We start from the raw sequence: 15,187 nt of genomic DNA on the forward strand, positions 1-15,187 counted from the left end.
TCAGGATTTTGGAAGCTGCAAGATGTTCACAGCTCACAGATGCTGGTTTTACCCTTTTAGCACGGGTAAGGGTCACTTCAGAAAGTTAGAGCTCACCTTGTTTTCATTGCTGCTCAGCAACTGTGAGCTGATGTTGTCCTGCTGAGAAGGAATATGAGAAGGAGGAAAATCAATTAGAAAGAGTCCGGTGGAGAGGAGGGGATGGGACTAAAACTTTTTTTATTTCTGGACTGCACTTAAAGCTGCAGCTAGATCCATTTTGCTAATATATTCTTGCTTGTTTTTTCTGTTTTTTTTTTTAATATGTTTAAATGGGATTTATTTTGCTTAGCATAACCGTCTAAAACTGTTACACGTTCCAGCCAGATTTCCCATATAAGGATGACAAATACCCTTGTCGTATCTGTGTCCAAAAATGTCATCATATAGTAGGTTATTGTGAGCATACCTCGAAGCTTCAAAAGTGCTTTTAGCCATATACTGCAAACTATGACAGCCTCGGGCTTTCAGTAGTCACTTCAAGCCTGCTTCTGAGAGCTGCCATGAAGTGGTACCCTCCTGTGCCTGCTGGTCACAAGGCCTGGGGGCTGGTCTGAGCAGCATGGCACTGCGTGTTCCGCTGCGAGGTCACAAGGTGACATCATTTGCTTGAAATTAGTCATGCTCAGAGATCAGAAGCACTTCTGAAAGTTTGCTGGGGATCGCTAAGAATATTGGGAAAATTGCTTGAATTATCACTTAAGAAAAAAGGAGTAATCCATGTGAAATGCAGCTTTCTCCCAGCCTTAAATAGCCTTTGTTTTAGTATTTTCAGCATTCAGTAGCAAAACAAATTGTTTTTAAGGCTCCATTCTAAAACTTTGTGGTGAAGAGAGACATTTTGGAAGCGGTAGTGTCTTTTGGATTAGTTTGATGCAGATTAATGTACGTGGAAGTTGAATTCATCTGTGTGCAGATGAGGTAACTTGAATCCAAAGGCTGTAAATGCCACAGGTGTGAATCCCCCCAAGAGGGGAATGCTGGAAGCAGGAGTGGCTGAGTACTGATGACACAAATCAGTGTCATCACACCAAGGGCAAGGAGGATGAACATCAGTGAGTAAGAGAAAAGGCTGAAAATGTGAAGGTTTTGAGGGGGAGGTGTTGTATTGCTTGTGGGTTTTCTATTAATTTTTGTTCTTTGGTGGCCAGGTAACTGAAGGGATTTCACTCAGTTTCTTCTTGAAGGCTGTGCACTGGCCTCATGCATTATCTTATGTCTGTGTGTTGTTTCATTTCATCTCAACTGTTTTCTGTTTATTTTAGAATTGCCACGAGCTGGAGAAGATGGACTTGGAAGAATGTGTTTTGGTGAGATTTAATTTAAAAAAGAATATATTGAACATGCAGTGTGAGGATGTAGTACCAATAAGAGCACAGAGTCACAGAATTGCAGAGGTTGGAAGGGACCTCTGGGAATCCTGGAGTCCAGTTCACACAGAGCAGCATCCAGGCGGGTTCTGCATGTCTCCAGAGGAGGAGGCTCCACAGCCTTCGTGGTCAGCATGTTCCAGAAACATCAGCACTTGGAGTTAAATTTGCTTCGGTGGTTTGGTTTTTTTTTTGGTTGGGGGTGTAAGTGCTGTGGTATTGAGAGTAAATAGGAGTAATTATGTGGAAATTCTGTACAAGAAAATACACTGTGAGTAACAGCAGATTGGATATTTTCCAGAGAAGCGTGTGGTGGAGAAAAACCAGCTTTAATCTGTTCAAGGAAGGGATATTGTACTTGATCTTTGCCCCCACGTGCACGCACCTTGCCACTGTCTCCAGCTTACTGGTGTTTGTTGCTGTTTTTTTTACTTCTAGATAACTGACAGCACCTTGATACAACTTTCTATACACTGTCCTAAACTACAAGCATTGGTAAGTGCAACGTTTTGTTTGTGAGCTGCAACACCTAACTCCAGACTTGTACTCATACGCGACTCTTACAGCATCCCTGTGGTTCTGTGACATAAAGAACAGATTGTCCACTCTCTTAATCCACAAAAATTTCCTAGAGTAGTATGATACTGTCCAAAAAAATGGAAATTTCAGAAGTACTCCATAGGAAGCAGATTAGTACCAAGTATTTAAATTCATTGATAAAAAATTATCAAATTAGTGAGTAATAACCATAAAGGTTATATTTTTTTTTACATCCTTCATGTGGGATTCCTTAATTGAAATGAAACTTTTTATGGGCAGTTTACAGTACTCAGATCCTTTATAGTTATTCTTGTGGTTTCCTTAGGGTGCAGACACTTGAAGTTGTAGACTGAAGCAAGTCAAATACTGACTAAACAACAACAACAAAATTAATTAGTAAATGAAGATAAATCCAAATCCTCTTCTGCCATCAGTTTTGCGTGCATGCAGCTTTCCCCAAGGACTAAGTTTATGTAGTAAATTACAGAAGGTTTTTTTTGACTTTCCCAAAGAAATCAGGGAGGATCGGGATGCTTTTGTGGGCGCTTTGCTTACAGTATTTCAGAGAAGCGTTTCTTAGGGACTGGTTGGTTTGATCTTTCTGAACATGAGAACAGTTTCAGGTGATGGGAGCTTGGCTGCTCTCTAGCCAAGGTACCCCGTAATTACTGGATTGCCTTAGAGTAGGGGCTCCTCTGTTTAGGGCCAGTTGCCTGTTAAGTGTCTGTCTGTTACATGCTACTTGGAATGTACCTGTGAGAACGCGTCTCTTTACAATCTGCTCTTAGATGGGATTAAAGGAAAGCTTGCTGCTTCGTTAAGTGAATTGTCTTATGATTGGCTTTCCCAGCTCAGTGTTGCTAGGGCATCAACGTGGGGAGAGATGGCTTTTAAAAGAGAGCCTTCTTCAGTATTTGTTGTTGATTTTTATTTTTGCTTGCTAATTGTCCCACCTCGTTTCTGTTCCGTAGTTCTTAACATTAAGCCAAACCAGAGTTGACAGGAGCACAGTCATTTACATGATCTGTGCTTCTGTGATGGATACGTTTTTGTGTTGTAGTCCCAGCTGCCACCAGTACTTGCAAGAGATCTTTTGCACCAGTTCTGCCAGCGCTTCACCAGAGAGACTGTAAAAATGAATAATTTTCAAGTATTTTTCTTAACCTGCTGCTGTTTGCTAGCACCGATGAGCACCTTCCTGTGTGTGTTAGCCCACAGGCAGGGATGCGTGGCAGTGGTAAAATAACATCTGTATAGGGGAGCCAGAGAAACTTACTTTTTCACTGATGTGCGTGTCCTGTGTGTAGCAAGGGTGTGTGCTCAGACCTGGGAATGAGCAGTGTGACAGTCATGGGGAAAGAAAGAAGCAGACTAGCAGATGGCAGATAACCGGCATGAAATAATCTTGACACCTTAGGTTTGAAATCATGTATTATCCATGGTTCTGTAAGCTGTTGCGTGGCCATGGCCTAGCATGTGTTCAGGTGTGCTTGTAGTTTAAACAAGTATTTGGAAGTTCAAGAAGACAGCTTTGTTTCCTGGTGTTTGCAGCCTCAGTACAGTGGAAATAAGGGAAAGCGCTGTTACATTAGAACCAACTGCTACATCCTCACTAATGCACTTTAGTTACTGGACTTGAGAAGTAGTTTCCTGTGGATCTGTTCAGGTTTGTGCATTCAGATCAGTAGAGACTGTGAAATACCCATGGATAGACCCAGAGATGAGAAGACAGTTGAATTCTTCAGTTCTGTTTATCATACTGTTCCTTACTGTCACAGTATATCATGCCATATTTGATTTATACACAGTCTTTAATATGTGTTAATTTTTTAAAAAAATGGCTGTATCTCTTTATTCTAAAGTTTTCAAGCAAAAACCTTTGTAAATTCCTTGTTTCTAACTTTTTAACAGGTATATGAAGTCAGAAGAATGATATGTTTTGCATATTTGTTTTACAAAGTCCTCTGAACTCAGCTGTACGCCTTGTATTGTTCTTTCAGCACCAAATACAGTGTCTGAGGAAAGCTGAACTTTATAAGCTGCTTACTTCCTGGGATGGAAAAACTCACTCTTAATTAGCTGGTGGGCTGCTGCTGTGCCGACAGCTTCTGTCCTTCCTTGAAACAGCAGGGCCATTAGAAATGTTCTTTCTTTAACCCTGCGGTTGCTGACTGTTTCCAGACTGTGAGTCAGTTCAAATGCTCCAGGTCTCCTAAATGGAAGTGAACATAGGAGAGAACTTAAGTACTTAGAGTTAATAGACTCACAGAATGTAAACGTAAGATGAAATGCTGCTGATAGGGGCCAACTTAAACATTTTTGTCCCCTTTTGGAGACAGCACACAGTAGCTGTGGTGTTGTTCAGTCACTGCTGGCTGCTCACACTTGGCGAGTGAGTAAAATTGAATCAGCCAGAGGTGAGGGAAAGAGGACAGCTGCAGAGAGCCATCTCCCATCCTGCTTTCTGGTTACTGGCTCACCCTTCTCCTTTGTGGATCTATATAAATTTGGTCCTAGTGGCATATATGGAAACTGACTCTCTTACGGTAGCTGCGGAAGTCACCCCTCATGTGTTCTTGTATGTTCTTGATCATCCTTTAAAGTCTTCTGCTTGTGGCAGCCTGAATGTGCTCTTTGGACCTCTTGGTGACCGGGGTGTGCAGCAATAGATTGCCACATTGAGCAGGAGCTGAGGGTGTTGAGGAGTTGGCCAGTGCTGCACCTTTTTGGACTCCTAAGCTCAACTAGTTACACATTACGTACAGCCCTTCTGTTAACTAAGCTGATTCTTTTGTTACGTCTCTGGCTTTAAACTTTATATTCTTTGTAACTTTAGCCAGTGGAGTGAAAGACGTTGAAGATGATTGCTGGTGGTTGGAGGATCCACTCACTTAGCATTGTGTTGATATTGTTTACCTCTCCATTTTAGAGCTTATCTCACTGTGAATTGATCACCGATGATGGGATTCTCCATCTGAGCAACAGCACGTGCGGTCACGAGCGGCTGCAAGTCCTTGAGCTTGATAACTGTCTGCTCATCACTGACGTGACCCTGGAACACCTGGAGAACTGCCACAACCTGGAGAGAATTGAGCTGTACGACTGCCAGCAAGTCACAAGGGCTGGAATCAAAAGAATCCGAGTAGGTGTTGCGCGGGCCCGTTGTGGGGGGAGCACCCACACCACTGCTACTTCTTGTGCTTGTGGGAGGAGTCCTGGAGATGTCCCAGGAAAGGGAGGGCAGGGAAGCAGCATCTGAGCATCGTTCCGTTGGGTTCCCATCTGCTGGGATGCAGAACATAGCTCTTCTATGTGAGCAGCGCTAACTGCTTATAATTCAAGATGCTTTTGCTGTTGGAACTGTGAGTGTTTATACAGTGCATATAGAGAGTATATTCAGCCAGATGGAATGCAGGAATCACGTGTCAGGAGAAGACTGGGGAGTTAGTTAGATGATGCTTTTTAGCTAACCAAACTTAGTGAGAGCTAACTTTTGGCGTTGTGTTTACTTCTCTCCCAGTAAAACGCAGACTTCTCATCCACAGGCTCATCGACCTCATGTGAAAGTGCATGCTTACTTTGCTCCAGTAACTCCCCCTCCCTCGGTTGGAGGGAGCGGACAGCGCCTCTGCAGATGCTGTATTATTCTTTGACACCAAGTGCAACCACGCGGCGTTTTTTGTTTGGGTTTTTTTTTTTGTTGATGAAGAAAAGAACTGGTCCGCTAGTCAGTGGAAGGAGTTGGCTTCCTGACTGTTAGAATGGTGATGTTTGGTCATCCAGTTTTGTGACAAGAAGAGCCATTTTTTTTCCAGGTAAAAAGTCTTAGTGTAATGTTCAGATGTGGATTAAGTTGGTGGTGCTTTGGTTTGTGCTAGTGACTCCTTCCTTCTGTTGGCATGAGAACCGAAGTGCTGTGTACGACACGGGGGCGTCTCAGCATGATGGTGTTTGGTGAACATTCACTGATTTGGAAGTTAGTTTGCATCTGTAAGCACGATTCAGCGTGAGCTCTGATGTAAGGCGGGGCTCACGTCAGTCACGGGACGAAACTGAACCTGCTGTTCTGTAATATACGTGGCAGATTAAATATCGGGTTTAAGGACAAATCAGCTTTAGCAAACGTTGACCAAAAATGCAAGGTAGTCATGTGCTCTTACAGCAAAACAGCTTATACTTCTTCATGATCCAGCACTGCATTTAATGACATTAACAGGACATAATAGGTCATGTCAAAAGGTAAAGATTGTACCTCATGATAACTGTATAAATACTTGTCAAATTTTTGAACTTGGTTCAGTTGAACTACGAGTTAGGATAAAGCTTGCCCGTCACCAAAGCAGGTTTTATGCCCGATGCCATCAGCAGTTCCAAGGGGTTGGAAATCCACAGGGGTGGAGCTTGTGTACTCTACTGCAATGGGCTGCCACAGCCAGCCATGGTGCTTACTTACTGTAATGCCACTACTGTGTCCCCAGTCACCTCCTGGTTTGAAATGGAAGGACAGAGCAGCTCTAGGAAGAGGGACGCACTGTTCATGCTTTTCTAAGGTGAGGAATGGAAGCTGGGTTGGGCAAATAGAGATGGGCAAATAGATCTGGGGGCAGGAACTGAACCAAACCAGTGGTTTTCAAATGTAGAAAGGCAAAATCTTCACATTTGGGGTTATTAAAGAAGCTGTCAACTTCTGAATAATAATAAAAATTGAAGTATTAACTCTTGAGGCCATGCTTTCATCCTTAGTTTTCCAGTGCTAGAGGATTAAATAGATAAACTTTTTTATATAAAGTAACCTAACTATCTGAGAGAAACTACTCAACAGCTCAGAAAGCTTTTCTGCCTGAGATTGATTGTGTGTGTTTATGTCTTAAGAGTTCGGGGCCTGCGTGTTTACTGAAACCTAACAAACAGAAATAGTGGCTTCCTTAAACAGCCATGGGAGCAGCTCCTTCTGGAGCGTTCTGGCATCTTCTCGTAAATTTAGAACTACTTCTTAAAAGTAATGTGAACATTAAGACTTCTACAGATACCAACAACAGCGTTACTTTCCTGCTTCACCCATTCACGGGTGCTGGGGATGGTAAATGAAGATCTGAACTTCAAGGATGAATAACATGATCGTGCAATACACGGATTTCTTTACTACTGCAGAATAAGCCAGTCAATCAATCAGGGTTCATTTTGCACAGTAGTAGAGGAGAGTTGTTACAATCAGACTTAGATTTCCATTAAGACACTGCTGTAATGGAGAGTTTCAAGCAGGTTTTATTCTCCACCGTACCAGGGAAGTCATGGGTACCCCTATGTCAAAATGTGTTGCCTTTTGTTGGCTCATTTTTTTTTTAAGAACGTAACGAACCTTGTAAGTATGTCCATGGCATTAAAGATGTACAAAAACAAATGGAACCTACTCCAGTATAGACCCTTAAATAAACAATCAGCTGATGTCAACTACTGCTTTCTTTGGAATTTTTTCCAAATTAAATTTTCTTTTAGAAGCGGGATCAATACGGAGCTGCTCTGCCTCAGTTATTTTCCTTTACCAACCACTGTCTGGAAGGGTAGGTGCTGCAGTCTATAAATCTTAACAGAATTATCTCTAACAACTCTTCAAAAAGAAGACATAAAAAGAAAAACATGTTTACAAAATTATTGAAAAACATTTATTATACTTAAATTGAAATGTGTACATCTTATTAAAAAACAAAAGCAATTTGCTGGTGCCATAATTTAATTCCAATTTCAAGTGAGCTGGACAAACTACTGTACAACTTTCAGTATTCTTTAAAATTAGATGATATTTGGATACTTTCCAATCAGTCTTTCGTAAAACATTTGGATTTGAATGTGGTTTGAGCTGAAGACCATTGTCAGTTCAAGAAAATACTAGGACCAAACAATACCCCAAGATGAACAACTTATAGGCGGAAATGTTTACGTAAGTACAGAAAATTTTACTTTCAGTGCAGAAAGAATAGGAAAGAAACTCTAGCTTCGCTGAATTTTAATTTTCAAAATGCTACAGGTTTAAAAAGCTTTTCTGCTAAGCACTTGAGCCAGGTATGAAAGAGGGAACGAAAAAACAAAGTTGCTTTTTTACATGCTGTAGTAGTTGTTGTTTACAATGAACACTGCAGCATAAAAAGCAAGAAGTATTGCCGAGCTTTAAGCCAGAGAACAAGGTGGAAACTTCCAAAGGCACAAAATGACGACAGATAAGAAACCGTCATTCAATACCTTCTGTAGTATTCCGTTCTGAGTACCTGAACAGCTGGAACAACGGTAACATAGGAGATGCCGTGCCACATCTTTACAAGAAATAGCCAAAGTGTTGTAAAAGCGCATCGCCTGCTGCAGAGTGAAGTGACGGTGCGGGCAGAGGGAGGAGGCACTGTACCAGCTTTACAGTATGGAGCTGAGGGCAGAGAAAAGTCAACAGAAAAGGTACTGCGCTCGTCCATAACAGTGACTCCAGCGAGGGTTTACCTGCTGCTCAGGAGGCTCCAAGGGCGCGCATTTAGTGTTCCTTAAGCCGTCTGCTTGGTGGTGCTGAAAGCGACAGCAGCCCCCGCTGCCTGTGGGTTAATTTCCATCAGGAGCGTAACTGCATTAAGTCAGAACGATCCACCTCACCGTGAGTATGTTTAAACCCCACACTTCACAAGCAAAGAGTTAAACTGCAGCGCTGCTCTGCACAGAACCTAGGAAACTAAAAATAAAGGATGCATAGGCAATTCTTTTCCATTAAGTTTGTTAAAGCAAAACACAATTACTTGGTACCCCATAGGATTTGTATTAATCCCTCCAATAAGGTACAATTAATAATGCAGTTTGCTGCATGCATATATTGCATCTGTCTAGGACTTCTTCAAAGCCCTATTCTGGCATTTACACTTCTTACATACACTCTTATACACAATTTACACAGAAGCTGTTGCGACAGCTTTACTCTCCGAGACCCGACGACCTGATCACTATCAGCTTAACTACTCATCTCCACACAGATTAATATGTGCTCTGCTAACATCAAAAAATAAAACCAGCGTAAGGTACAAGCAAGTCACAGACAAACTGGCACAGAAAGGTAAATGCCCTCAAATAAGTTTACATTCATCTCCAACTGGATACAGGTAATAGAGAAGCAACAGTGTTTCACCTCTAGAAACTGCATCTACTGGCCTTAATTTGCCTTATTTCAGTGAAGGGCAAGCACCTGTGCTTACGTTGTCTTCCGTGCCTGTACGTAAGCTGTCATGGCATTATACCTCTCATGAGGACACTTACTTAGCTATGGCAGTGACAAGAAAGTTCACCTATCAAACAGCTCATTAGAAAGGTCATTTTGTGTTTTCAATATGAAACATCTTATACGGTGAAGCTAGATCCTAAGTTTTCGGATGTCGGCAGGACTTCATTCTGCATTGGGATATCAGTCTAGCAGTCGTGTGACGTCACTTCAGGATTATATGGAAGCCTTCACCATTCTCAGCTGAAACAGAAAGCAGCGTCAGTCTTCCATAAACAGAACCACACCTGGATAGCAATGCACCAAAACATCACGGAACAGACCCAGGTTTCACACGCAGAAGTAGTTCATTACTACTCCAAACATTACACTTGAAACTCTGCTTTCAGCAGGACTTGGTGGTGCAATAAACATCCGTGTTCTTAACCATCACTACAGGATACCGTACCTTTTATTGTGGTGAATAAGAAACAACTTTCATCCTGAAAGTTTTGAACCATCTGAAAAAAAAAAAAAAAATATTTTTGAAACCTTCCCGTGTATGAGCAGGGCGGATAATAATTACATCAGATACTGAACACAGCCTTTTCTTTTTATCAGCTGCATCCTTCGGTTCGATTCAGCAGGTGTTCAGATGTGACAAGCACATACCAAATTAAATTTAAATGCCACTTGTCAATCACATGACAGCCAGGCAGGAGCCTCTTGCTGGTGGCTGTGCGGAGCAGGTGCCTGGGGAAAGCCGTGTTCAGCAGCACTTTGCAGTTTCTGTCTTTGGACACATTCAGAATAAATATAAAGCAAGTAATGAATGCAGCACATCACAACTGCATAGACCGGTGGTCTTTCTCTTCTTTTAGTCTGAGATTATTTGGATTGAAAATGCAAGGTTGCATTACCAAACAGACAGAATAGCAACAAAGAAGAAAGCATTTAAAAAAAAAAAAAAACAAAAAAACCCTTCCATTTTACTGAATTCCTAACGTTTTTTTCCAAGGAATAAAATTCCCATTACCTGATCACTAACAAGAATGTGGATACCAGTGGGACCCTGTCTGTAAACCTGGTTGATCTGATGCAAAGGAATATTAAATGCCAAAGCGAGCTTGCGCGTGACTTCTGAGGCTGCCATTTCTTCTAAGTAGATCGCATGATAAACTGCCAGGAAAAGAAAAAACATAAGTAAGCACCGCACTAACTGGAAACGGGACGCTAGATGAAAAAACCTGCCTTTGCTCCTATACCCGGCTCCTAGAGTAAGAGTGTTAGAAGCTAAAGACACCTTTCCTCTGCTCACCCCAGGCTCACTAACCAGCACAAGCTGCCGTGCCTTTTCTTTCAAGGTGACAGCAGCAGCACAGCTCTCTGCCCAGGGAGAGGCCTTTGCCTCTGCTGCTTGAAATACTGGTTTGTAATCTTTTTGGAAAAGAAAGGCCTTTTTCATCTGTCTGAATCAATGTTCTACGCATCAACAGATCAGAGCTGAGAAATGGGGGTGAAATACAACATAGCAAACAGTAAGACAAAGTGGCTACACATTGGTTTGATGCTGTATTTAAAGACAGTCTTCTATCTTTATTTAATAGTGCCAGAAGCCCTCTGCAGCTCCGTGCTTGGACGTTCTTCTTTCCCAAACCACAGACTGAAAATACCCAGAGCAAAGGACACATCTGACAGGCAGGACCCTATTTACAGATCCTCCTCCACCTCAGTTCTCGCATGCAACAAACACAGCTACCACTAAAGCAGCAGCCTCTAGAGATGTTAGGGATTGGGGTTGGTTGGTTGCGGGCAGGGATGTCTCTTCAAGAAGAAAACGGTGATTTCAAGTAGCTCCACTCTCTTAAGATTGACATGAGCTTACAATTAGACATTAAGTAAGTTCCCATCTGTGTTGAAACAAGAGCTACTTCCTAGGAAAACAACATTAAAGCCATAAGACAGTAACACGGTGGCTGTCTCTCGTTGTCCAAGCTCTACCAGTTTTAGTTCAGTTGCACAGAAAACAACAGCAAAATTTAACTAAAGATGGCTGTGAATTCAAGTCTTTAATTTGCAGCTAGCTTTCTACATGCATCTAGTTAGTATCTTGGCCATGCAACACAGCACAGCTAATTGGAAAGTCCTTTAATTATCTGCTTCTGATTACACCTTCCAACGGTTTTGCTGTACATCAAGAACAAACTTCATCTTTTCACTATTCTTCCCTCCCCCCATCTTGCTTTACACTTCCCAGACACAAAAATGGTGTGGTAAGGGAACCCCGTGCGCCATACCGTATATTGCACCATTGCTGCTATCACCGTTGCCTGCATCTTGTCTTTCCAGTTGTATGCTCCTTACTGGCTCCTGACAGACGTAGATCGTTAAACGGGGCCTCACAGACCTGCATGGCAAACAGACCACGTCACAGAAATGCTTCCCTGCCCTGGAAGGATGAGAAGTCCTTTCCCACAAGTGTTATGCTAACAGTACGCTTGAAATGCTTTCTTTCAGAGACAAAAAATACATGAATATAAGGACCTGATATCAGACCATCAGTTAGCGGCTTCTCAGATGCTACCATATCAGATTTAAACAAACTTCCCTTCAATTCTGACTTCACCATGGCACTGCTTGGTGGAATCCTGGAACGTAACCGAGCAGCAGCAGTTCCTATAAAGGTTTGCAGCAGTGAGTGCCCATTTCGGTCAGAATCAGGACAGATCAACCAAGACGCTGTCTGTCGGCAGCCAACCCTTGGAACATCCAAAAGCCTCAGGCTGTTCTCAGCTCACCTACACGTGCCGCTCTGTGTTGTGGCAGCAAACTCCCATGTGCAGGAGGCCGGCAGCGCGCAGCCCCACCGTTAGCAGCCCTACCGGTCACCTCCCAGCCCACCGGTGCCCGCACCTCAGCGGGGCTGCTCCCAGGGCACCACAGGAGCCTCTGAACTGACTGCAGCCCCTGGGGCAGCGCTCAGGGCCCATCCAGCTGCTGAGTTCCCACTCCCCGCATCTCCATGTTCTCAGGAGCAACAGAACAAAGTCCCCTCAGCCACGTGCTCCGTCTTTTACCTGGATTTCAGTGCATTATAGAGCCGAATTCCATCGGCTGGACCACAGATTTGTACCAGATCTTCTCTTGTCAGCTTTAATAAATCAGCACCTGGAGAAATACACGAAGATCTTACTAAGTTTATTCCTGCATGTTTATGATTTTTTAGAAGAAGCTGTATGTTCATTTAAACCGAGAATAACAAACTCAACCACTGTAAAGGTGGAATCCTGCAAACACGAACAAGTCAAGTTGTTCCTAAGGCACCAGCCAGCACTACAAAGCAATGAGCAGTTTTCAACAGGTTTTACACACTGGTGTACACATCTTAAAAGAACTACAAACTCTGCAAGACCCAATTTTAGTAGAGACAGATGACTGTTTTATATCCAGACAATGACTCCGATACACATGTGCGAGCGTATTTTAGACACATGCAAACACAGAGAGCAATGGGACGTGATAGTTTCTCACGTGCAGTAACCCTCACCAAATCATCCCAGGCTTTCCACTAACACATCACATCCTCTATGTCCTTCAGTTACTACACTGCATCCAGATACAGTAGATGCTGCTAAAGGCTGCCATAACTAAATCAGCATAGCCCAGTCCGTAAGTTGGCAGCCTGCAGAGTGAATCCAGGTCAGTGGGATAGTTCCATATGAGAGCAGGTGTTTTCTTTTTTAAAGTGATCCTGGGAGTAAGTGAGTTGCAAAACCAACGGCTTCCCAGAACATTTGCTTTAGAAGAGGAAGCTTTAATGAAGGATACGGAAGCTTTAATGAAGGATACTGATCAGTTCTAAACACAAAATGGAAGGGTATTTCTTAGAAGTGGCAGGGGTGTCAATGAGGAAAAAAGCAGTCTGAAAAATCAGTAACTGTAATTGATGAGTGGGAGGACAGAAAAGGATGGCCTTCACTTATGGAAACAATCCACAGATGATCTAGGAATGCACAGATAAAAGCCAGCAAGAATAATTCACCATCACTGCCCATAAATACTGCAATAAAAAAACATCTGAAGTAGTGTAACAAAAGCTACGCTGCATCTTTTGCTTCAAAGGAAATCTGTTAGACAGTATTAGGTTGCTGTGAACATATGAAGACTACCAGGAAAAAGAACAACTGGTTTAAAAGTTTTCCAAGGTTCCTCGTCATTGAAAATTAAACTGAGCACTTAATAAGCAAATTATACATAGTAAGTAAATAAGCTATGATAAAAATTGGTGGCACATTATTTTTACAGTGATTTTCCGCACAAAATTTGCTATTAACACAAAGGTAAATAAAAGATAAGTTATCAATACCTGAGAAATTTGAAAAAAGTCTTGTATAGGTAGAGAATCTATGCTTGAGCAACCACTGCTGCGTCTCCTGGATTGTGGCTGAAGGATGAAGCTGCTATAAGAAACAAGGCTGGACATGAACATTTGCATGTAGAAAAAAACCAAAACAACCCAGCAACAACAAAAAAGCACACCCCAAAATATTGAAGCCTCCCTCAGTTAAATGCTTTTCCTCAACTGTTGTTAATGCCAAGGCATAAATAAATCAAAGATATGTCTTTGTGCAATGCAGCCACGATCAGTACCAGGAAGCGAACACTCACATCTCCAGACCCTTGAGAGGTTCCATCTCCTTGATGATTTGGGGAGGAAGAATTGCTACAGAGGAGGAAAAAAGAAGTATTAACACAAATTAAACACTGCACAGACTGAAACTTGATAAACTTCTATCTGATAGAAAGATCGTGACTCCCTGATACACCATCATCTGCTTCCTAACCTCTGTATTCTTTATCAGCTGGGGAAGCAGCCTTGCCAGCAGTCATGGCAGGACACACGGATGTTTGTCTGTCTTAAAGGGAGACTGCAGAAGAGGCAGTAAAATATGAGGCTTACAAAAGCATGCAGACAATACCACTGTGAATTATTCCTCGATCACCCAAGTTTAATTGCAATAGCTTAACTAATGTCTCAGTGGGACATGTTTTTACTAAGACAATTGCTGTTAAAAAGCTTGTAAAGATCTTTTGTGTCTCGCAAATTATATGAATGGTGTGAGGGGAAGGGAGACTGTTCTCAATGAAAAAAGAAGCTAAATAGTTTCTATACACTGACAAGGACTATATTAGAATCATTACAAGATTAAGTATCTGCTATATGCCAAAGGACGAGAAGAAAAATTTCCAATATTCTTTAGCAAGGAACAGAAACGCTGAGGTAAAAAGAAATTACATTATAAACATGGGATGCAAGCGTAAGTCAGACTTTAAAATATATATATAGATCAAAACAAAACTCTCATTCCCCAATGGAATCAGAAAGCAGTAGCAAGCTCCCAGATTTACTCAGAAGGCACTTCTGAATACGCCTGATTTACAAATGCAATCTTTAATGAGGCTACAGAAAATAAAGTTACCTGTCTGGGACACTGTAGGTACTGTGTTGAGCAGAGGTAAAAGTTGGAGCAGGAGTAGGGCTATTGTTTACAAATGTCGTAGGAGTATCAGGCCACGGGGAGCACTGAAGGTAAAGAATTCAAACTAAGTTTCTCTTAACAATGTATTTTTTATTTTCATGCAGAATTCTTTTACTTAGACCCAAGGTGGGTTTTTTTTCCCCCCCCACACTGAATTTTGATCTGTAATTCCAAATCCATATTCCCTCCATCCCATACATGACATGCAGATACTCCCAGCCAAAGCCAGCATTGCCCTGTACTCTCTGGAAGACTGCTACTTACACCTTCACAGTTAACATAGCAAAGGCACCAGTGGTGGAACTGACAGAGGACCTGTACAGATTACTGATAAAACCAACCAACCCCAAGCCATCTGCACAAAGAAATTCCTTCATCCTTGCATGGACGGGCTGTTTAACTGCAGGTATAAAGCAGGTGTTCAGCAACAGTAAGGAAAAACTTGAAGCCAGATTTCACATTGCTGGTAAATA

General features: G+C 42.2%; 2 protein-coding genes across 6 annotated transcripts in view; one reads left to right on the plus strand and one right to left on the minus strand.

Moving 5' to 3' along the window:
• The window catches only part of FBXL2 (F-box and leucine rich repeat protein 2), a 52,641-nt gene extending 45,241 nt beyond the window's left edge, over positions 1-7,400 (plus strand). The window contains exons 11-15 of the mRNA XM_021386648.1: positions 5-65; positions 1,305-1,349; positions 1,848-1,904; positions 4,879-5,091; positions 5,495-7,400. Of these exons, the coding sequence (XP_021242323.1) occupies positions 5-65; positions 1,305-1,349; positions 1,848-1,904; positions 4,879-5,091; positions 5,495-5,602 (484 nt within the window). The 3' untranslated portion in view covers positions 5,603-7,400. The remainder of the gene's footprint in view (positions 1-4; positions 66-1,304; positions 1,350-1,847; positions 1,905-4,878; positions 5,092-5,494) is intronic.
• UBP1 (upstream binding protein 1 (LBP-1a)) overlaps positions 7,590-15,187 on the minus strand; it is a 46,005-nt gene continuing 38,407 nt past the window's right edge. For 4 of the 5 annotated variants that reach the window (XM_021386645.1, XM_021386643.1, XM_021386646.1 and 1 more), the window contains 8 exons: positions 14,655-14,758; positions 13,843-13,897; positions 13,541-13,634; positions 12,252-12,342; positions 11,472-11,581; positions 10,211-10,353; positions 9,644-9,695; positions 7,590-9,438 (listed from right to left, as the gene is read on the minus strand). In XM_021386645.1, coding sequence (XP_021242320.1) covers positions 9,401-9,438; positions 9,644-9,695; positions 10,211-10,353; positions 11,472-11,581; positions 12,252-12,342; positions 13,541-13,634; positions 13,843-13,897; positions 14,655-14,758 — 687 coding nt within the window. In that variant the 3' untranslated portion in view covers positions 7,590-9,400. The remainder of the gene's footprint in view (positions 9,439-9,643; positions 9,696-10,210; positions 10,354-11,471; positions 11,582-12,251; positions 12,343-13,540; positions 13,635-13,842; positions 13,898-14,654; positions 14,759-15,187) is intronic. The other variant, XM_021386644.1, reaches the window with a different exon arrangement.

The sequence above is a fragment of the Numida meleagris genome, chromosome 2 (assembly GCF_002078875.1).
Source record: "Numida meleagris isolate 19003 breed g44 Domestic line chromosome 2, NumMel1.0, whole genome shotgun sequence".
Classification (NCBI taxonomy): domain Eukaryota; kingdom Metazoa; phylum Chordata; class Aves; order Galliformes; family Numididae; genus Numida; species Numida meleagris.